Below are 23701 nucleotides of genomic sequence, written 5' to 3' on the forward strand. Positions count from 1 at the left end.
TAAAAGAAACTGTTAAGAGAAAATTTCTTAGCCTATAATAAAAATAAAAAAACAATGTTCTGTCGTAGATTTCAAAGTTTTTATTTAAGCAAAGACTTTTAGAAAAATGAATAAAATGCATCTGAGCATTATTTAGTGAAAATGAAACACAACCAGTCCAGCACTGAACCGATGTCTGTAGACTCCTCTGTAGTCTGGGGTCGCGTCTGTCTGACGGTTCAATGTTTCAGTAAATGAAACATGGAAAAACGGTGAGCTCACACAGATCAAACAGTTCAAACAGCAACAAGAAAACCGCTGGAAATGAAGAGAGACGTGAAACCAGAACTGGGCTGAAGCTTCGATAAACTGGATCAACCCTGTAGAGGTTTGGCACAGTGATAATGGAATAGTTTAAATAAACCTTTTAAGGAAAATATTATTTTCATTATGTTATATTAGAAACAGATTCTACCTTTTTTTATCCCAACATTCCTTAACAAGGACAGTAATTTAAGAACCACCAGTTTATTTTTGCACATTCACACAAACAGGAGCTCTCTTCCATACCTTGAGTCATCTAACAAGTGATGAGCATCCAAAACACAACAGGAATGGCACTAATCCCCAGTTCTCCATGCTCTATAAATAACTGTCCTGTTCATGTTAATCTGAGGAGGCAAGCAGGAGCCTGAAAACCAGACAGACGGCCGGAGAGAGAGAACCAGTTTCACTCCAACATCCCACATTCCTGCAGCGAATAAAAAACACATCTTTAATATCTGAGGTTGAATGATGAAGTTAAACATATTAGTGTACTCTTAATGTAAAAATGGAAGTGAATACTCAAAAGAGTATTACTTTACGGTTGACTCTGGTGTTTTCTCCAGAACCTTTGCGGTGTCCATTTTGTGGACCAGCGTAGCCGCCAGGAGGATCACAGAGCGCCGCAATTTACTGACTGCTGACGTTTACTGCTTGAGTGGGAAAAAATCCACTTCACATCAGTTTGAAAGGCTAATAAATGGACTAATAAATATAAAAATTAAGGATATTCTACGTATAATTTCAGTATGCTTTAGTTTTGTAAATGTCCAATATAGTTACAGTTAGTTATAATTTCCCTAATAATTACTGCTTTTATTTAGTTTTCAACTTCAGTTTTTGTTATTTTGTCAGTTTTAAACTATAATAACTTTGTTTCTTACAGGACAGTATCTGCATAACTGAAATGAGAGGATTTGTCCTTTAAATGTTTTCTTTTAATTAAATGCAAAATGGTCCAAATATCAATCTTGTTTGTTTAGATGAATATCTGTGACCTCTCTGTCCCTGTCGGCATGATCAGTGTCATAAACAAATGACGGACATCACTGGGATTGGTTATTGTTGCCCCCAGTTTTGTCCTTTCTAACCTGTTTCTTTCCATTCATTCATTCATCATACCCCACACTGCAGTCTTATTGCTGTTGTTTTTAAAAGCCCCTGAGCAAACAGTGCGGAGTTCAAATGGTGACTTCATTGATTTTCAGTAGATCTCTCATCTGCTTTGAGGCCCCCAGCAAATCCTGAGTTATACGACTTCATAACATGTTGATTAAAATTCTGTCACATTGATTGAAGACTGGAGATGCTGGACTCCATCATGGCAGGCAGCTCTCAGTCACTTCTGGGTGACTGGCAGGTCACAGGCGGCTCACGTTGAGCTCAGGGTGATCAGTTCCCATGGATGTTTAGTTATTTAACCCAAAATGAAAATATTAAGTCAACTTTAAGTGCAAATCATTTCAAAAAGCAATAGCGTTCAAAACGCAGTGCATGAAAACATCAGAAGGACTGAAGACTGCTGTGTGTTTTAAATCAAAGACAAAATGAAATAAAGTTAAACCCAAAATACCCCAAGAGATTTAAATCACAAATAATGTTCTTAGTCGACTTTCTAAGACTCGATCTGAACAACTCCAATCAGTATTATTCCTTTCATTCACAAGAAACATGCAGGTAGAAAAGATTTAAACCAAACTTCTACAGATGTCAGTACGCAGTTTATGAGGGGATCAATCAATGAATCAATAAATCAAATTTTATTTGTATAGCACATTTCAGCAACAAGGCAATTCAACGTGCTTTACATCAAAAATCACAAAAATACAATTATGCAACCAGCAAATGAAACATTACATTTTGTCATTGCTACACATCATATTATTGATCAATGTTTCATTTATCATGTTTCTAAATCATCTCTTACTAGGTGGGATTTTAATATAGATTTAAAGGATCTCGCTGTTTCAGCTGTTTTGCAGTTTTCTGGAAGTTTGTTCCGGATTTGTGGTGCATAAAAGCTGAGTGCTGCTTCTCCATGTTTAATTCTGGTTCTGGATGCAGATCAGAACCAGAACTTGAAAGTCTGGTTCTGATATTTTGAATATTTTCATCTGATATTGAACTTATTTCAATGTTTAGAGAAAATGTTTAAATACTGCAAGACCAATTTAGCCAAATCTATATTTTCTTCTGACAGGTTTATAAAATATTTTAACAATTTTTTTTAATGTTACTCTCCAATCCGAACATAAAAATAACTTCCGGCACACCGTTTCTGCAGTTTGCTCTCTTTATTGTCTCGCTGTTCACTTGTAACCTGCTTCTTAAAGCCTCTACATTAAAGCTGAAATTTCATCACACTAAAAGATGAATGAATTCATTTAAGACCCGGACTTTAAAAAGGGATCCGGAGCGTGGTGAGCTCAAACGCTTTCCGCAGAGGATGAGTCTAAATTTAACACACTTCTAGGTCACAGTAAACTGATTTAGCTTTAACGACTAGCTGAACACATTTAGCATGCGGAGGTCCGTGAGGCGGGAATCTGGATGTAAAATTATGACAAAGTGTAATAAATATACAGCATTGATACAGTATGTTTTTATTTTCTCTAATTTTATTTTCCTTTCCAGCATAATGGTTTCATAAGTAGGGGCAAGAAGAAGAACAGTAAATCTGCCAACAGTCTTTGCTACCATCTGGTGGCCATTATTGTGAACTACATGTCTGTGTTTTTTATTTTATTTTCTTATCTATGCGTTTTAACAACAAATAAAATAATATTCTTCTTTTAGATTATTCCATCCTCTCACACACACACTTTAAAAAACATTTGAGTAAGTTTTCCACCAGTATGGAGTGAATATTAACCACGCTGTTAGTGATTTTCAGCAATGATAAATGATGCTTCAAAGATAATAAAATGCTTAATGTTGCCGTTCTTATTGCAAAAACTTGATTTTAAATAAAATATTAAGAACTGCAGAGGAATTAGGGAAGTGATACAGTTTCTCCCACTGAAGGAATGTTAGGATGATTTGGGGTTTAAAATTATTTAGCTTCGTGTTACATGAGCAGATACATTTGTTTTTCAGATAGATACCAAATGATAACACAGTTATCATTTGGTATTTAAGCCTCATTATTTAATACTTTGAATGGGAGTAGCTTGTCCACAAATAATTAATTTCCCCTTGGTGGTCAATAAAGTTGATTCTTGTTCTGATTCTGAATTATCCTTCTCTTCAGTTTGTCTTCAGTTTTCAGAAACTCTTTATTTATAACTTGTACCTTGTCTGTTTCAAGTTATTTCAGAAATCATTGTGGCTTTTTCTGTCATTAACAGAGATTAAAAATGTTGTCCACTTTAACTAAGAAAATAATTTAGTTAATCCTAATATCACTTACCTAAAACAAAAACGTTTAAACTAATTTAACGTCAAGCAGTAAAAGAAAATAAAGTTTTGTGTCTTTATATTAGGGCTGGGCGATATCGACGTAAAGTTTCATCGCTATATTTTGTGGTAATATTGTGATACGGCTTAAAGTGACAATAAGAATTGATTTTTTATTTTTCTTTAGGTAACTGTATGATTGTGACTGTGTGTCACAGCAATAACAGTCCTACAAACACAAATACTTCCCTTGAAAAACAGGAGTAAAAAACAACTTGTAATGTGCTTCTTCAGGACACCGGTCACACTCATGGTATGTGGATGCGGCTGCACAGTGGTGCAGCTGGTAGCACTGTTGCCTCGCAGCAAGAAGGTCTTGGGTTTGATTTCCGCGGTCTTTCTGCATGGAGTTCTCATATTGTTCCTGTATGTATCAAACTGAATATAACTCCTAAAAAATATTTCCTTTTAATTTATTTTATACTTATGTGATAGTGTTTAAAGCACAATAATTGTGTCAATTATGCAAAATGTCTTTAATTTAGTTTTTTCAATATTTTATTAAGCTTGACTTCATTTAATCTTATTTAGGATATAGATTTCTTCAAAAATCTGGAAGAATAGTATGATCCACTTTATTAGGGACACGTTTTACCACCATTTTTGCCTTCAGAATGTTAAAGTACTTCATGGCACAAAATGGCACACAGATTTCGGTCCATTTAAACAAAATAACATCACACAAGTAGATAGAAACCAAATACAGCCTTTCTTTACATAGTTTTCATCCTGGGAACACACAGTGAAGATGTTACTGATGACCTGACTGGTCTACATGTTCATGCCTTAGCAGAAATAAATTTAGGCCCCAGACAGTTCAGTGCTTTACAGAACATACATGAGATTTTAAATGTTATCTGTTGACAAACAGGGAATAGTTACTATCAGCGTAATGTGATTTCTTTTCCTTTTATTGGTATTTTGGATGCAGCTGCATGACTATTTTTTCACAGGCAGCACTACATATCAGTGCTACGTTTTATTAGAAGACTCTTAATTCTAAAGAGAAATAAAAAACATCTGAAGTTTAGCATTGCTTTTTGTATTTTTTATGTAGTTTGTGAAACTTAAATTTGAATCCAAATGAGACTTACAGTTTTGTCCTGCATAACTGAATGAATTTCTCTACCATAAGACATAGCATGTTTTTTTTGTTATTATATTCCTAGAACATAGCAAAATGGCTGTGTGCCCTGAGTAATAAACAAACAGGCAAACAAATAGTTAAGTAAATAAATAACAAAAGCATATAAATATCTGTTGCTAAGGTCCATGAACTTAGTGTCAAAAATAAGATTTTAAAAGTGCCTCAATTGGTCTTGGACCATAACGAGACAAGGCAACACGGAGCTGTGCTTCATCAGTATAACTATACAATGAATGTCACGTCCTGTAACCACACCACCTAGTGGTAGCACACAAAGATTAAAAAATGTGGGAAACTGAGGCTTGTGAGACATCCATCATCCATCATCCATCCATCCATCCATCCATCCATCATCCATCCATCCATCCATCCATCCATCATCCATCCATCCATCCATCCATCATCCATCCATCCATCCATCCATCATCCATCCATCATCCATCCATCATCCATCCATCATCCATCCATCCATCCATCCATCCATCATCCATCCATCCATCATCCATCCATCATCCATCCATCCATCATCCATCCATCATCCATCCATCCATCATCCATCCATCCATTTTCTTACACCCTTGTCCCTAATGGGGTCGGGAGGGTTGCTGGTTCCTCTCCAGCTATGTTCCAGGCGAGAGGCGGGGTTCACCCTGGACAGGTTGCCAGTCTGTCGCAGGGCAACACAGAGACATACAGGACACACAACCATTCACACACACACTCACACCTAGGGAGAATTCAGAGAGACCAATTAACCTGACAGTCATGTTTTTGAACTGTGGGAGGAAGCCGGAGAACCCGGAGAGAACCCACCATGCACAGGGAGAACATGCAAACTCCATGCAGAAAGACCCCGGGCCGAGAATCGAACCCAGGACCTTCTTGCTGCAAGACAACAGCTCTACCAACTGCGCCACTGTGCAGCCCTGTTTATATATATATACAGAGAGAGAGAGAGAGAGAGAGAGAGAGAGAGAGAGATATTTATATAGTAGATATATCTATAGATCTATATATCAATAGATATATAGATCTATCTATCTATAGATATATAGATATATATGTGGGCGGGGGGTGCGTGTGTGTCTATAATATAAATGTACATTGAAGGTTTGAGCTGATCCATAATATACATGATAATATATAATTAGAATTTAAAATCTTCCATACTGTGGTAACTGGATCTAAAACAAGTATTTAGCTTTATATAAATTTAATTTATTCAATACAAGTCTCTGTAAAATTTAGCTTAAAAAAGCACGTTAGAAATTGGCTTTTCTATATACACACACACATGTCTATAATATTTGTAATATAAATATTATATATATATATTATATAGATATATAATATTTGCCCACACAAGGCCGCATTGGCTGACATGATGCTGAACTTGGATACGACAGCTACGGTCTCATGGAAACAGTTGCCACGGAGACTGGTGGACGTCATCCTGTAACGGTTGCCATGGACCTCCTGACGTCAAAGCCCCTCGCACGATGGTTAGGAAACCCCTTGGCGCCGTTGCCATAGATACTGGCGGGGGGAGGGGTGGGGTTTAGAGGAAGCGGAAGTGTCAGAGCAGGCGGAAGTGGTACTGCCCTGAATATCCCGAGCAGCGAACGGAGGACGGCTTGAGATACTCCCATCGTTAAGAGAATAAAATCAGGATCCCTAATACGCTCAAAATGTGAGTTTACTAATGTATTAATCGAGCAATATCTAATATGAAAGCTAAGCTAAGTTTTCACAGGGGAACGGCAGTCGGAGCGGTGGTCCCGCGGGCTGCCTCTGCGGCGGAAGGTGCCTATTGTGGTTTGGGGCTGGGAGCGAGAATTTAGGCCAGAGAATGTAACCAGATAATGAGAAATAAGCTATAAAACGTATGCGACACGGTTGCAGGTACTAACGGCGCAGTCGATATGCTGCTGATGATTTGCCTTCGAAAGCACGAGCTCGGCTCGATGCGAGCCGCAGACCGTGTGGGGAGGGAGAAGCTCCTCTCGAGTTTGGCCATTTTGACAGCTTAGCAGCGGCCGAGCTGTCGCGAGAGAGCAGCCCGAACAATTTTAGCATCCTGTGCTAAGTACGCATCACGGCGCACTGCCTGCAAGAAGCTCTGTCTTTAAAAATATTATATAAATGCACATTTTGTTCTCAATCGCTGTATGTAAATCCGTGTTATAGGAAACGTAGCGCGGTTGTGAATGGCTGAGCTCCGTCATGGCGCAGTGAAACGAGCTAACACACCCTCCATATTTCCCGGGAGTTTTCGCCTCATATGCCACGTTAATTTTTTACTGAAAATTGAAAATCGCTGCCTAGGAATTCCAAATCGCGTTGATTAGCTTAAAAGAAATGCTGTATTTTCCCCAGATTGGAGAATCGGGCCTTCGGTTGGGTGTAGCCGCTCGGTCAGGTCCCGCTTGCTAGCAGCTAAGCTAGTAGGCGCTAATCTATCTCTCCATCTTAAAATTCCGCAGGGGAATGCGACAAGGAGGGCGTAGCTGTTAGCACGCCGAGCCAGCCGGAGGAACCGAACTCTCCCGACTCGGTAGCTGTTTTTCAAGCTTTTAGTGAATCGATGCGTTATGTTGTGTTCGGTCCTGTCCGCGGTTTGAAGATGGTGCCTTTTGGATTTTTTTTTCTTTTTTTCGGCGTGAGTAAGCCTGTTAACAGCCAGGTGGTTGGATAACAGCCCTGCACGTGTAGAGTGAGACACTGGCGTGCTGGATGATCGGAGCTCAGTTCGATCAATTTTATTCGATCCGTGTGTCATTAATGTCATCTATTTAAAACTAAACCGGGACAAGCGGCATTACATATGTACAAGTAATCAGAATAATAGCCTTACATGTTTGTGTTTAATCCATCACCAGGAAGAAGATACGTACAACGTACGGTACATATTTTATTTGTGCATTTTTTGTTGTATTTTAATGCAGATTTAATACAGTTAAAATAAAAACTTTGAATTGTAAGTCATGGGACATATGTTTCAGAAGGGATTTAATGCATTTTGCCTTTATTAATTCTGCTCTATTTTTACTTGAACCACTAACATTTCAAGTAAAAACGTGCTTAATAACAATCAAATAAAACATAAAACAATTGATTCCTCAAGGTATGAAAGCATGTCTTTGTTGGTGTTAGATTTGAGGAAGTGAAAGCACGCAATATATTTTTAGTAATAGGTGAACATTCACATTTTGAAACACCAAAAATAACACATCCCTGTGAGTATTTTTATTTATGCTGCATGTAGCTAGCACAAAAAAGCACAACTCTCTCTACTGCATTTCATCTGCTGATGAGCAAAACAAATTTTTAATTTAAAGTTTTATCACTGCCTGGTGCTTTTGGTACCTTGTATTTTGGGAAACGAATGGAATGTGACTTGATATGATCAGGTGATTGATTTTGGTGTTTCTCTGCTGTTGGTTTAATTACCCTATAGAACTGGAGGAAGCATGTGTAATTGGTCGCACAATAAATTGCCCAGATTAGTTTTATCTTTTCACTTATGAGATTAACCGGAGATACCAACATATTTTAACAATCAGTTTTGATAGGAAAGAAATTGAAATAAAGCTGTTTAAGTCTATTTAGCCAATTTAAACTGTTTAATACATGTCAGACTTGATTTTATATAAAATGTATATCATTTAACTCTACTTTTAATTGAGGGTGAAAAGAAATGGAACAAGTGTTTTCTATGTGTCCAACTGTAAAGCTTCACAACTACTGCAACTAAATGCAAAAATCCAAAGCTTTTTTTATTCACATCATCAAATTGCCCTTGTGATTAAAGCAGCACCATCTGGCAATGAATAAAACAGGATGTGGTGAAAGTTTAGGGAAATGCAGCAGTGAGCCATCTGTAATCTAACTTAACATGAAAAACTGGATCCAACACATACCTATACGTTGTACAAATGCATCTGATCACTGTTCTACTAAAGCTTTGTTGCTAAAGATTGACTGTCCAAAGAAATGCAGTCTGGATAATATGACACTGGTGATGAAGACATGCAGGTGGGGCATCTTACAGCGCTCAACATTCTTATACATTGTGGTGCTTGTTCAGCATCGCATTGCAAATGTCTGAGCTGTTCTTGTCCCACTGATGTCTTTCTTTTAATTAGCAGCTGCTAAAAGCACAAATCACTTTGTTTGGTTTTGGCAGTTTTCAGGAGGACTGTTTATTTTGTGCTAAATGACAACTCAAACACTTTTACAGTATTTTATGACTAATTACTCTCGTTGCCAAATATCACTGTGACTTGGAAAGCCAATCTGAAGCTGTTTTTTTAATTACTTTTAGATTTAAAAGATTGATTCCTGATTTAAGTGCCACCTGGTGGTGTGATGAATCCCTACATGTGCATAAATTAACCAAACACCCATTTTGATTCAGTAATTATTAACATTAGGGCACCTTACTGCACAGAAGTCAAGTGTCTTAAGGAAATAAAACCCATTTTGTAGGTGCTACACATTCCCTTTGCAGAGAAAATCTTGTGTTTTCTAGGCCCAGATGCTTAACCAGCTGCAGCAGAACATCAGCGTTTGCCTGAAGATATGCAGAGCCAAAGCCATGGAAACAAAATGACATAATACCTCGTCTAACTAGTTGAGCAAATGTTGACCTGACGGTAAAAGGAATCATATGACTACCGGGTTCCTTAAAGAGACTAATATCTGGGTAAAATACACAATTTACACAAATGCTTGTACTTTTTGGCTTTATTAAATTATTTAATACAGGAAATATTATTTGAGGTTTACATTTGTTGGTGTAATAAGTGGGAAATGGTTCTTATGTCTGAATCTCTCAGCTCTTATGGGTTCCTGTTGGATGAATGTGGGAATTAAGTTTTTTTAAATACTTTCAGTCTATTTTGTATTTTGTTTAAATGTTTTATGCTTTAATGGCAGAATATTTGAGTCATTGTTTACAGTGTGCCAGAGGTTGTAACAGGAACTCCAACAAAGGTGTTTCTGAGGAAATTAGCAGCTGCTTATCTGTGCAGGCTGGATGCATAACTGCTATGTAAAGCATGTCAGGCTTGTTTTTCAGTTAAAACAAATAAAAGGTGACATATTAAAACACTACTTAACTACATTAAACCTACAGCCTGCAACAAAAATGGCAGTTTTTCATTTTACTATAGTGAACATCTTGCTTCCAGATGGAGGTCAGAGGTCAGTTGAGCCCCAAGAACACTTAAACTTAGCAGTTTTGAATTTTCATTTGGAAGAAAGTTAAGAGCCAACAGTATAACCTGTATTTCTTCTGCTGTCATGAATAAATATGTAGATCCATGACGGTGAGGAAAAGTCCAACATTAAAGTAATTCCTGAAGATTGAGATGGAGGTACGACGGTCCCACTTAGACCTGCTGAAAGTCTTCAAGGATAAACTAATGATACATTGATTGTTTTGGATGAAGTTTTTAGATCTATGAAGGTTTTTGAAAATGTTTGAGTTTTAAAAATGGTTGTCGATCTGAAGCCCAGTGATCCACCTTGGAGGTTTCTACGCCTCTTGGTCCATTTGCCTTATTCAATGAGTTGTTTTCTGCTTTCATATAAATAAATAATGCTCTTCCATACTCCATAGCTCTAATTTTAAGTTTATTTTTTTGTCTTTCAGCCTAAAAGATGGATAAGAACGACCTGGTGCAGAAAGCCAAGCTGGCAGAGCAGGCCGAGCGCTACGACGACATGGCGGCTGCCATGAAGGCTGTGACGGAGCAGGGCCAGGAGCTCAGCAACGAGGAGCGCAACCTGCTCTCCGTTGCCTATAAGAACGTGGTATGGCAATTATGGCTCTACAATTAGCTCCTAATCTGGTTTATATCCCACAGTAGAGCTCCTAGTTCACTATAATTATAAATTTAGTTGGACGAGCATCAGCTATGCTTAAAAGCTTTGATTTTTATGTTTTTGGTTTAAAAAAAAGTTCTGTCATTGTTAGAAGAACTAGTGGCAGAAACACAATCGATTCACTTTCACTCCAAGTGAAAGTCTTTTATGAGTCACTGACTTTCTGCACAGCAATGCCAACATAATTATTCTAAAGCCACGCCCATTTTCACTGTAATTACACTGTAAAAACAGAGAAATGCCAGATGCTTTATTTAGCTAAGAGTAATAAATCATTCTCTTGTTGCCATTAGGGCTGTTGTCAATATCAGACCAGATTTATTTATCGAATAGATACCGCTGTGTTAAAAACTTACAAATATCGGCCAATACCGATGTTGGTTCAGATATTTTGTGTATTCCTATTTTTATTCAGTTCAGTCTCGTGGAATATAAGATTTATGATTAAGGGTACACCTATAAATAAACCCTGATATCCTTCATTTTGGGACATCAGTGATTGGGTGATACTTGGATGTGAAGCCGATCCGATCCACCGATCCGATCCTTCAATCCGATCCACCGATCTGATCCACCGAAGCAAAGGCCTAAAAATCAGCAACTGTTTTCTTTTGCTCTGCCATGAGAGGTTTGACTGATGGTCACTCCACTGTGACCATATCAGAAACCTTTTTGCTATTTTCAGCAGCATTTCTGACAAAAGAAAAATCAGTATTGGCCAAAATCAGAATTGGCAGTTCAGGCTTTTTAAAGATTGGTAATCAGTGATGGGCCTGAAAATTGCAATCAGTGCATCCCTATTTTTTGTGCATTTATTTTGAAATCCATGGGTTCATAACTTTGACGGGCTGGAGGTAACATTTTCTACATTTACAGGGCAAAATGATAAAAAAAAAATTAAAAAAAACATAAATCTGCCCCCCTTTTTTTTGTCGATTAATGAAAATAATCGTCAGTGGAAGTCCTGATTAACAGCGTTTTTATATTTCATATGCAAGAAGCTTTCTCCAAAATAACTCCCCAAAGTTCGCTCCAGTGGATTTTAGTCGCTGGTTCAGCGGTTTCTCATCATTTGTGATGATGTGTTTAATGCCGGTTGTGCTGGTGCCGATAGGTGGGGGCCCGCCGTTCTTCCTGGCGCGTCATCTCCAGCATCGAGCAGAAGACGGAGGGGAATGAGAAGAAACAGCAGATGGCCCGTGACTACCGCGTGAAGATCGAGGGTGAACTCCAAGAGATCTGCCACGACGTGCTGGTATGAACAGGAACAGGGAGGGGCGGCCGAGGGGTGTGAAGAGAACAAAAAACGGGGTGGGTGGTGATAATGGGTCCAGGGAACGGGATGTGGGACTGGAGTTGTTAAATAGGGCAGAGGTGGTGGAAGGCAGGTCGGTGTGCGACGCTCTGCATGGAGACTCACAGCTCTGCTTTGGTTTCTGTAGCAATCTAATCGTTTTTAAATGAGACAGGCTAGGAGTTTTAATACAACATTACAGAAAAATCTGTGTTTGAACAGATGTAGTGTCAAACGGCCAATGTTGAAACTAGAGATGCACCGATTCCATATTAATATCTGTTTTGGTTCCAATATTTAAAAAGTTTTAGATCAAGTATCAGTGACGATGTGTCTGATCTATTCAGTCTAATTCTATCCTTTATGGTCTGGGTGGCATCATGTTTTCTATTTATTTTACATTAGATTTAGAATTCCTAATTACACTTTATGAACCATTTGAAAGAATTTTTATTTTATTTTTACATGTTTGACCCACTTTTTGTTTTAGCCTTATTTATTTAACATTAACTGTTTTACTCTTAACTGACCGATTTAAAGTTGTTTCTACATGTGTGACCAAGCTTGTGAAGCTGTTGGTGTATTTGGGTCAGTTCAGGGAGGTTTTCTGTATCAGACGATGCTAAACCTCAGATATCTGTACTGGTATTGAAAGCGGAAAAAGAAGACCTCTAGTTAAAACTAGAAAGGATGAAATACCTGAAACCTAAAGATGAGATGTAGTTTAAAATCTGCTACACCTCAAACTGGTTTAATTTGCTTTAATTCACCTTTAAGAGCCTCATAAACAGCTGAAGGGTTTTATCTGGGACTCAGCCTCAGCTTGACCCTCAGAGAAACTCTGCCTGCAGCGTTTAAACACCACAGGTGTGATCAGCTCCACCAGCAGCCACTTCTTCACGTTCTGCCCCGACGAGCGCAGAGCAGAATCTGCTCAAGGTCAAACGAGACTGAAATATTTCAGCGCATGAGCAGACGGCTAATAATATCTTCAAGGTCAAAGCTTGGTGGAGCCTCAGCGGTGATGATGTGAGGCTGCAGGAATGAAGGGAGGAAAGGATGAGTGGAAGCATGCTGTCCTTAAAGCAGCAGCAGGAGGAAGAGCAGCACCGGCTACTCCAGGAGCAAGAAAATAATCGTTTTTGTGACAAATATAACGTCTGAAGATCGATCTTAGTGTCCAGGGAGTTGGCCTCAAATTGCCATTCCACAAATGTACAGCTTTGTTTTCTGCATCAGTTTATTGCAAAATTAATATTTTAGTCTAACTGCTGCAATAAAATAATAAAAATTCTTGACATCAACACGATCGTGAAATCCAGCCCCTTGGTTGCAGAGTTTCTCTTATTGGTTCATTGCACTGAAAATTAGATCTAAAGGGCAAACGACCAAATCTGTACTTTATTTTACCACATCGACTTCTGGCCCTGACAGGACTGGGGGATTCTGTTCATATTCCACAAACTAGTGACCAAAGAGCTCAAAAACCTGGGGAACAGTATCTGCATGTAGTCAAATTTAAGACTTTAACATCTTTTTAATGCCATCTTGAATGAAATTTAAGACTGAAAAAACTGTAAATATAAGGGATGGTTGGGCATTACAATTAAACAGCAAAACTGTGAACCCGGCTTTATCCCCGTTACTCACGACTCTATACAGCCTTAACCTTCATAGTGCCTCGCTTTAGTTTTTTCACAGAATACCCTCTTATAACTTCTGAAAACTAACTTTGTTCAGCAAACCGGCAGTAAATCTGTACTTGCCCATGATGATGCTACAATGCTAGCTAGCTAGCAAGTGTATATTAGTTAGCTAGCCCCTGGAGCCTCACCCATCTTGAGTCACAGAATGCAATGAAGATTTCTATGTGACTCAAACTTCTGCCTGACTGAAAAGTCCAAGAAAATAATTACAATAAAGCAAGATTTAAAATTTCATTAAAAAGTTTAAGATCAACTTAAATTTTTTATAATGAAAATGTAAAACTTTAAGCATTAGTGGACACACTGTAGCTCTCAGTTTGGTCGAAGTGAATTTTGGCTCAGTTCAAATATATATGTGAACGCCAAGCGGACTGGAGACCACTTCAAAAGCAGGAAGTGGACTATAGCACAGGGTATTCTGGGTAAACTAGCCTAGCACGTGATCTTTAGCTAAAGAGAAATCCTCCAACCACTGAAAGCTGACAATACTCCATTACATTTCATGAAGAAAGAAGTTCTGCTCATCGTCTTCCTCAGAGGTTTTGTGTTTTCTTCCATGGTCTGTGCAGCGCCCCCTCAGGAGAGGAAGGGAACAGATTTTTTCAAAGGGTTTGGTTGGTTTGACAACAGCTGAAAATGTAACAAATGTTGCAACTTTGGTCCCAAATTAAACTGAATCTACCAGTGTCGGATGGGAAGAAACCTTAAAACGGTTTCTATTTTACTATAAACTTTACTATAAATAAGCAAGATTCCACATGCAAAAAATATGCAACGTTTAGCTGAGATAAAGATATTTTTGCATTGCAAAAATGTAAGTAAGTCCTAACAGAAATTGGATAATGACTGAAAAGTGAAAAATCAGAGGAAAAGTGCTGGATGGTGATTGCTTGAGCAGATATCTGCACATTCTTAGGACAGGTTGGTGGAGTCAGCAGACTAAAATGGGCCTAAATGGAATCACTGAAACAAAGCTGGGCTCAGTGAAGAGATGCTCCGGGGTGAAGTTGCAGCTGATCACATGATCTGGATAAAACCCGTCTTTAAGCCATTAGATGAGGGCAGCAGCAGCAGCGCGGCGGGTGTTACCTGTTGGGAGCAGAGGGAACGGCCGGTGATAGGGTTCCAGGTTTGTACTGACCTCTGACCTGTTCCTGTTTGTTCCAGAACCTGCTCGACAAATTCCTCATTGCCAATGCATCTCAGGCAGAGAGCAAGGTGTTCTACCTCAAAATGAAAGGAGACTACTTCAGATACCTGTCAGAGGTGGCCTCTGGAGACTCGAAGAAGGGTGAGGATCACAGCTCAGCCTCGCTGCTTCAAAGACAAACAATTCACACCTTCACTTCCTGCAGAATCACACAAACTGGAAGAATAAAACCAAAGCAGTTCGTCATCTTTTCATCATTCACGTGTGCATGGTGTCATTTGCTCCTGGACGGTGCTAATTACACAGAATGCATGTGAAGTGTTTCTACAAACCATTATTTGGAAATGACATAATTGGCCTGAGCGGATGTCATTTGATCTCGCGCTTCTTTGTCGTCTATTTATATCCTTTTCTTTAAGCTTCAGTCGAAGGCGCGACCGCTTCATGCAGACTGTTGCTAAGAGACAGCTTCATCGTTTGTTGCCAAGGGTTTCAATCATCTAATTGCCATGGCAATGGGTTGATTGAAGTAGCACTGACTAGTAGGGGTGGGCGATATGGACTTTAAGTTTTATCATGATATTTTAAAGTTCTACTGCAATATTAATAAAAGTAAAGATAAGAAATAATTTCTTGTTTTTAGGTAACAGTTTCCTGTTGGATTTGTGTGAACTGCACACAGTAACTGCATTTAATTTTATTTTCAAATGTTTTGGTATTTATTGAAACCTTCAGTGAACTTTGGAGAAAATAGTAAAAATAATAATTCTGACATTAGTTACAGTTTTCTTTAAACATCAGTAATTGGAGTTTACTGTGACAATAAATCAAAATTCTTATAAAAAATTTATCGCGATAAATGATAAACGATGTCGGTGCTCCCCTGTACTGACCAACACTTAGTTATCAAATGGGTAGAATCAGAATCATTAATTATACTAAATATTTAGTTTACATGTTTGACCCGACATTTTTCAGGTTGAGTCTCTGAATGGACAAAAGAATAAAATAATAGATTAACAGCACCGGTTTCCCTGGAAGAGGATTGTGTTCCCTCCACTCAGTTTGTTGATATGAGCTGCAGACAGAGGCGGCTGCACAGGATCACAGTGTGACTGCTGTGTGTGTGTGTGTTTAAAGAAACGGTGGAGAACTCTCAGAAGGCCTACCAGGACGCCTTCGACATCAGCAAGAAGGACATGCAGCCAACACACCCCATCCGGCTGGGCCTGGCCCTCAACTTCTCCGTCTTCTACTATGAAATCCTCAACTCGCCCGAGCAGGCCTGCTCTCTGGCCAAGCAGGTGAGTTTCAGCACACACACACACACACACACACACACACACACACAGGCCGCATGTCTGCCTCTCAGCCGTTAACCTGACCTCCAGGAACAGACGCCAAGGATTTCCACCGGTCAGGAAACGGTGACGATGGTTTATATTCTTCACTGCAGGCTTTCGACGAGGCGATCGCCGAGCTTGACACCTTGAACGAGGATTCATACAAAGACAGCACGCTGATCATGCAGCTACTAAGGGACAACCTTACTGTGAGTATGCAAGTATTGTTTTATAACATTTTATTGAAACATCTGTGTTGGGATTCCTGGACAGCAGAAATATTCTTCCCTTTTTATCTTGAGCTTCAGCAGATTTGACACATTAAACTTGTTGCGTAACAGTGAGAGAGGAGCGAGTTTTACAGGTAAAGCTGCTTTAAGGAGCAGCTGCTCTGATTGGCTGCCTGTCACCAAATGATTTACACTCTCAGGTTATTTATCCAGCAGTAAAACATCAAACAGCCGCTGTCTGACGGCTTTGGTTGAACCTTTTTTGATTTTCGCTCCATTCGCTTTCAAACGCAGTAACTCAGACAGAGACGTTGGTTTGGGGTTTAAAAATCTGATTATTATTATCGTTCTGTAATTACTGGTTTTGTGCTGCTGGTAGCTTTATAAACGCTAAATTAAAGGAAGGATAGTCTGACACACAGAAACATCTGCAATCTGATCAAGAAACAAGAACTGGAGCCAACATTTAAACTCATCCTGGAGTTCAGAGACCAATGAATACAGCTCTTCTGAGTTTCCAATATTTCATTTTTCAGTTGCATGTCAAATGATTTATTCACTCCTCCATCATTAATGGAAAAATCTTTACAGGCAAAATGTAATAAAACCTTTTTTAACAATAATAATTCACTTTTATATTTGGTTAGGAGGCTTCTGTACCATCACCCTAATCTTCCTCAGACTGAATTCAGGAGTCTCTTCTGATCATGAATGTTACTTCCAGTCAGGAGATGCATGCTAATAAACAGTTTTAAACCCACATCTGTGTGTTTTAGGACTCATTTTGGGATAAATGGATTCAGATAAGCTTTATTTTATTTAATGTTACAAAAACAAAAGGAAGTGAAACCCTGTTTCACAAAGCAATTATTTCCCATTAACAATTAAAACTGAAAAAGTAGAATATGAAGTTTTAATCTCTTGAAATCTGCTTCAGTCCCAATATCACATTTCTTTATCAGCTGCTGTTCAGCTAATTCATTTATTTCTGGTATAAACTCCGTTCTGTCTGAGTTTCTGTAAAGTCTGAGTCTTTTGATGTTTTGTGTGTTTGCAGCTGTGGACATCAGAAAACCAGGGAGACGAGGCTGAAACCGGCGACGCAGACAACTAGAGCGCACTTCACTGTTAACCCATCCCCACACTTCTCCTCCTCCTCCTCCTCTCCCTGTATCTCCTCCTCTTTCTTCTCTTCCTCCTCTCTTCGTACACATAAACAGCCCGTTCATTCCCTCGTTCCCGCCGCTCCGAGCCCGGCTGCCTGACTTCCCTTCTGTATAACCAACAGCATGAATAGCACCCGACCTTCACAAATATTAGTGAGCGAACGAGGCGAGGTTCAGGACCCCGCCGCCCGCTCGCTCGCCCGCTCCCTCCACCCGCCCTCTCTCCATCATGGCACTCCAACACAGGCCAGCAGGCTCAGACCTCTGGCCGGTTTAGTCTTATAGCACGCAGAGAGGGTTTTTATCCCAAACCACCAACTAAATGAACATCCTCCAGAGCCCGCCTTCTCCTTTTTATACCTTCCTTGTTTAATCTTTCTCTTCCATCCCTCCCTCCTAACATCTCAGTACGTTCTCTCCCTCCCTCCCTCCTGTCCTAGTGAGTTAAAGCATTTATATAGTTGTCCATTCCTTCTCTGTTTGGCTTTTCATAGTGTACTGGCAAAGAATGGCTGGTTTTATTCCACTTTAAACAAAACAAAGGTTATTAAACTGTCCGTTTATTTTCAACAAACGCTGTGATGCTTAGTTTTTCCTCTAAATCCTCCCGACCTGGGAACGGAGGGGGTGGGTGGTTGTTTGAACAGCAGGGGAATTCTGCTGGGGGTTTATACAGAAGGGTCCTCCATACAAGGCTGTATTGTGACACTGATAAAAGTTAAACAAATGGTTTTTTCCTTTTGGTTTGGGTGATCAAACACTCACTGGTTTCTTTTTTTTTTTTTTTTTTTTTTTTTGCCAACTGAGACCTTTAAAGATTTGACACCATTTCACAAAAAGAAAAGAGTAAATTGTTCAGCAGAAGTGGAAACGTTCCATCTTCATTTTCAGCGACCCGCTTGCTTCCCCTCCTCCTCTCGCCTGTCCTTTGGTTTACTTTCCGGGTGTGTTTTGATTCTGTAACCAATCGATCAGTTCCGTTTTTTGAAAACTGTAAAATTGTAAAACATTTTTAGAGCTTAACTGTAAATCTTTGTTGTTGTTTCTTTTTGTTTTTTTTTGTGGAGAACAGAATGGTTTTTGGATGTTCGTTACCACCTGCCTGCAGATAAAACCTTGAAGCCGTTACAGTCAGCTGCTGTTTGATGCTTTGGTGAATTTTGTTTCTGCCCTCATTCTGTCCATTCCTGCCTTTACAAGACAAGTTTAGTCAAGTCTCGTGTTACAGCTCGCGGCAGAACGCCGCAAAAAATGTCTGCCCTTAGCCGTAGCCGCTAAAATCTTCTGCAGCACGAGTTAAAAATGGTACAGTCTGGAATGACACCGCTTCCTGGGACCTGGCGTTTCTATTCCAATCAGACCAACATCAAAATCTTATTCCCCCCTGCTATTGAAACAAACGTAGCTCTGGTGGAACTAGCTGCAGAAAGTGAAGTTATTGTTTGGTGCAGGTGGAGCCTCGGTGGGTATGTACATTTTAGGAGCCAAATCACAGCCGATCAGCCAATCGAGGAAATGAGAACCTGTAGTTTGGATTATGGTTTTAGAAAAATGTGCAGATCGGTTGAGGCATGCGTCCAACTGCACCGAAACAAATACTAAAAATGAAGAAATAATCAGATTTCATATTGGACTTTACATCCTGGTATTGGCAGACGTCAGCTAAAAACCCTGCAGCTTTTCCCAAAACATTTTCCCCCTTTTTCTACTCAGTGTCACAATAACCTTGTCTAAAGCACCATGACATTCCACTCTGTAGATGTAGAAGGTATTTTTCTTTTTCCTGGGGACAAATATTTTCATGCACTGACATTTTAAAAAGTAGAAAAAGACAAAAAAAAATCTCATCCTCCCTGCTGCTCTTTTTTTCCTCTTTAGCTGAACAAAAAGACAGTTATTCTTCGCTTTCTAAGGACAAAACTGATCCCTTGCAGTAGTGAATGTGGCACCGAGCCTGTCTGTATATCTGGTATCTGAAATCATTTTGTTTTTACTGACCAGTATTCTGCTTAAAATAAAACAAAAATCAACCCAAAAACAACAAAAAAGTCTGCTTCTGTGACGGTTTTCTTGCTTAGCTCGCACGTGGTTGTGAAACTTTAGGGTTAGCTTAAATATACAAAAAAAACGCAAAAATGGTTTAAAAAAATGGGGAAAAAAATCCTGAGTACTTTTCCTTCACTCTGGTTCTTGACGTAAAACTAGATTTGTGTATGTCTTTTAAAAAAATCCAATTCTAGTTTAACCTTTCATGTTATAAACAGGATAAATTGTAAAAGACGATTTAAAGTGAAATAAAGTTTTATCAGTTCCGAATCAGATCTTCTCTGTTTGTCGTCACCTGCCAGCCTGGTCATGCTACATGTTTCTGACTTCCTGTTAGCCTCACGGTACCGGACACCTAGAGGGGGTTAGGTTACCAACCAACCAAATAAACAACCAGCAGGTCAAACCTCTGGCTCAGACAACTGTTGGGACAGGAAAATGCAAATCTTCATCTTGACAGGCTTCACTGCTATCGAGTCTCGGCGACGTTTTATTCAAATAAACACGTATGCAAAGTTTTATTCTCGTCGGGTCGAGAGATAATTCTGCTCAAAAACGAAGGACTTTTGGACTGAATGTTGGTTCCTGTTCCTCATTTTTACCATCCTGGTCACTTTTTACACAATCCTTTTTGGTTGAAGCTTTATTTTTTAATAACTGGGTTTCAGATGAAGTTCTCAGATAAATTAATAGAAGCATCCTTTGATCTCCACTGCAGCTGAACCAGCAGCAAGTTGAAGTGGATGAAAATAAGACGGGACAGCAGTAAAAGTTAAAGTGGTAAACTGAGATAAAAAATAAAAAAAACTGATTGTAAATAAAATATTGGATGTGGATGGATTTCCATAAAATTGCAAATAGCAAGAATATCTGCTGTTATGCTCTTTTGTGCAACCAGGATGCAGAAATCTGTTGGTGAAGAAGCTGCAGCTCCATGTATTCAGTTCAGATCGGTTTATTTTGATAGCACCAATTTACAACAAATGTTTCAAAACACTTTGCAAAAAACATAAATTGAAACAGAAACCTGGCAGTTTGACGTCACCTGACATGTTTCCTGCTGTCCTGAGGACGGACTGGCCAGGCCTTCCTGTTCGCCCGCGTTGCTTACTGATCTGTGGGGTCAAAGGTCACAGAGACCGTCTGTACATCTGACACAAACGATTCAAAGGTCATGACCTCTAGAAGTGTTTCGATGCTTGTGAACGGCTCGGTTCAGGATGACCTGATGAACCATCTGCAGCCTCCAGACTCAAACTTGATCTTCAGTCCATAAAACGTCCCGCCTGTCTGCTGGCTGGACGTTTGGATCGGCATCCTGAACAAACCTTCACTCTGATTGTTCCTGACCTTTGATCAGTCTGGAGTTGATCATTCACCAAGTCTTCTCCACGCTGTTTGATCTGTTCGATTGGATGATTTCAATTTCCTTCCACTTCTTCCTCTTTGGTTTCTGTTTTAAATCGTTTCAGATTGTTTTAGCTGAGCCTTTTTAATCACTGCTGCCCATTTTATTCTCATTTCCACTGAAATTCACTATTACCTGTTTTACTAAGCCCTGGTTTTTTTAACTCTTGTTTTGTCAATGCATGATCTATTGATCTGCACATCTACCAATAGATTATTGATCTGATTGGTCTTTGTCTTCCCACTCTGAAGTTGTGTGTGATCTCGACCGGGTGCCGCTCGGTCCGGTTCATGTTTGCGTTCAGCTGCCGCGCCCAACTCACCTGAGACCAAAACGAGTCTCTGGTGGCGACTTCCGTATTCATTTCATGTGATATTATTAGATTTTGACCATTCCACTGGGGAGACGCAACTCGGAGAAATGTTTCCAGACAGTTACTGTATCTTCAAAATGAATTGTTCGAGCAAATTTACGCAAATCCTTGAGTGAGGAGATGTTTCTGTCTGCGCTGGCTTTGAAAGCTCAGAACTCCCGGAGTCTTTTCTCGGTGCGTCTCGTTGTCTGAACATGTCTGCTGCTGCTTGCTCCGGCTCCCGTCAGCCGGAGCGGTGAGTCACAGCTCACTGCTGCATTAGTTTTACATGTCGCCTCGCAGGGTGGGGCAGCAGCTTCAAGTTCAGAGCTGCAGTCACTGTTGAAAACTTTCAGCTTTGCTCAACCTACTAATGTCAGAATGTAGGAAAACCGGATGACGACGCTGCAAAACACTAAAGCTTACCAAGTGTTTTTCTAGTGAAAATATCTTGGTACACTTGAAATGAAACAAAACTTACAAGTAACTTTTCAGCAAGATCAAGGAGCCTGTAAATATTAAAATTGAAAAAGTACAAGTTCTACTGGCAGATTGTTTTACGTATAACATGGAAAAATGTTCAAGTAAAATAATCTGCCAGTGAACCTCGTCCTTTTTCATCAACATTAAAGAATTATTGACTTCTACGCCTCGCTAAAGTTTACTTAAGTTTTGTCTCATTTCAAATGTACTCAGACTTTTTTCACTAGAAAGTGGATCAAAAATATTTTAAGATTTTGTGTTTTTGCAGTGAATTGTTCATCCAAATGTTTGGCCTCCATGTTTTACAGTACTTTACAGACTGACTGTTGTAATAGTGTGTGTGTGTGTGTGTGGGTGTGTGTGTGTGTGTGTCCACAAGTGTTTGTCTGTAATACCTTGTGGGGTCCATTTTCCCGGCACACGCCACGTTGTGGGGGCCGAACACTGTTTCTGGGTCAGGGGTCAGATTTGGGACTGAGCTGTGAATTGAGTTTTGATTAGGATTAGGATCAGGGTTAGGCTGTAGAAATGAATGGAAGTCAATGGAAAGTCCCCACAAAGATAACCACGCAAACGTGTGTGTGTGTGTGTGTGTGTGTGTGTGTGTGTGTGTGTGTGTGTGTGTGTGTGTGTGAGAGAGAGAGAGAGAAACCGTCTCCCTTCCTTTCTGTATAAACTGGATCTGCTTTGAGGAAATTCATGTCTGAGTTCTCCGCCAACTTAAACATTTAGCTCAACGTGTTGGTTGCACTTTCGCTTTCAAGCTACTCGCCATTACAAACTTTGTAGAAAACTTAAATATTCAGGTGAAAAACTGAAGAATTTGGACAAGAAAAGGCCGTCCGATCGTACCAGAACTAGATGAGATCAATGAAAGCAGCGTGGTTGTCGATCGGTGGCTCTTTCTCCTGCAACAGAACCCAACGGTTCCTGTTTCCTCTTTTAGCAGAGGAACTGATCCAGACAAGCTGCTACGCACATGAAACATCCAGCCAAACAGGCAGATAAGGATCCTTTATAAAACACAGACTAGTTTTACACTAAACATTTGAGGTGTCCAGCTCTGCAGGTAGATGATGGGACCTGCGTTGCCCGGCTCGTCAGGATGATCTTCCAGCAAGTAAAAGAAAAGGTTTGCAGCAAACATTCAACTCTGATTTTCATTTAAAAAAATGATTCCTGGTTGAAGGTTTCAGTTGCCAAGACAAAAGCTTTAGGACATCTGGGAGTGTTGCTTGCCAAAAATTGGGCAGAATTGTTGCCACCAGTGCAGAGCTTGCTAAATGTTAGCAGCAGATGACAAAAAGGATGCAGGATAATGAATCTGGTTCAGCAGATGGAGGTTGTCGGTGGGTAATCTGCTGCCGGTGCCGATTTAATGGAAATCGTTCTTCTGAGTTCACCACAAGCCAACGTCTCACCATCTGCAAGCAAATAATTGTTGCTCTGACTTGATAAAGTTACTGTATAAATACAAGAAGTTCAAAGATTAAAACATTAAAAACTTGGACCTGCAGTCAGGAAACCCATCAGAATGTAACTCAACTTAGATAAAAAATAAAAAAATACGCAGAGAAACAGAAGTGATCAATACCAAGCCCTATCAACACTGTAGATATGATCATTCTGCTAAAGATTTGCTAATACTTAGCTACTGCAAATCTGAACCGGGAGTGATCTGCATTCCTGAACCGCCATCTTGGTAGGCAAGCGCAACGCGACGCATAG

At 39.6% G+C, this 23701-nt stretch overlaps 1 protein-coding gene across 1 annotated transcript; it reads left to right on the top strand.

Annotated features, from left to right (window-relative positions):
- Positions 1-6437: 6437 nt before the first annotated feature.
- Positions 6438-19732, top strand: ywhaba (tyrosine 3-monooxygenase/tryptophan 5-monooxygenase activation protein, beta polypeptide a). The gene is made up of 7 exons (XM_044122098.1): positions 6438-6596; positions 10563-10723; positions 11910-12050; positions 14963-15086; positions 16086-16249; positions 16402-16497; positions 17576-19732. Exons 2-7 carry the CDS (start codon positions 10571-10573, stop codon positions 17630-17632), a joined length of 735 nt encoding a protein of 244 aa, XP_043978033.1. The 5' UTR covers positions 6438-6596; positions 10563-10570; the 3' UTR covers positions 17633-19732.
- Positions 19733-23701: the final 3969 nt, after the last annotated feature.

This window comes from Gambusia affinis, linkage group LG07 (assembly GCF_019740435.1).
Source record: "Gambusia affinis linkage group LG07, SWU_Gaff_1.0, whole genome shotgun sequence".
Taxonomy (NCBI): Eukaryota; Metazoa; Chordata; class Actinopteri; order Cyprinodontiformes; family Poeciliidae; genus Gambusia; species Gambusia affinis.

What these genes read in the sequence shown, in the direction of transcription:
- ywhaba (XM_044122098.1), top strand. Translation starts at nt 10,571, where the DNA reads ATGGATAAGAACGACCTGGTGCAGAAAGCCAAGCTGGCAGAGCAGGCC. An exon ending in AGATCTGCCACGACGTGCTG is followed by an intron (nt 12,051 to 14,962) that starts GTATGAACAGGA and finishes TGTTTGTTCCAG; the next exon opens with AACCTGCTCGACAAATTCCT. An exon ending in CCTGCTCTCTGGCCAAGCAG is followed by an intron (nt 16,250 to 16,401) that starts GTGAGTTTCAGC and finishes TCTTCACTGCAG; the next exon opens with GCTTTCGACGAGGCGATCGC.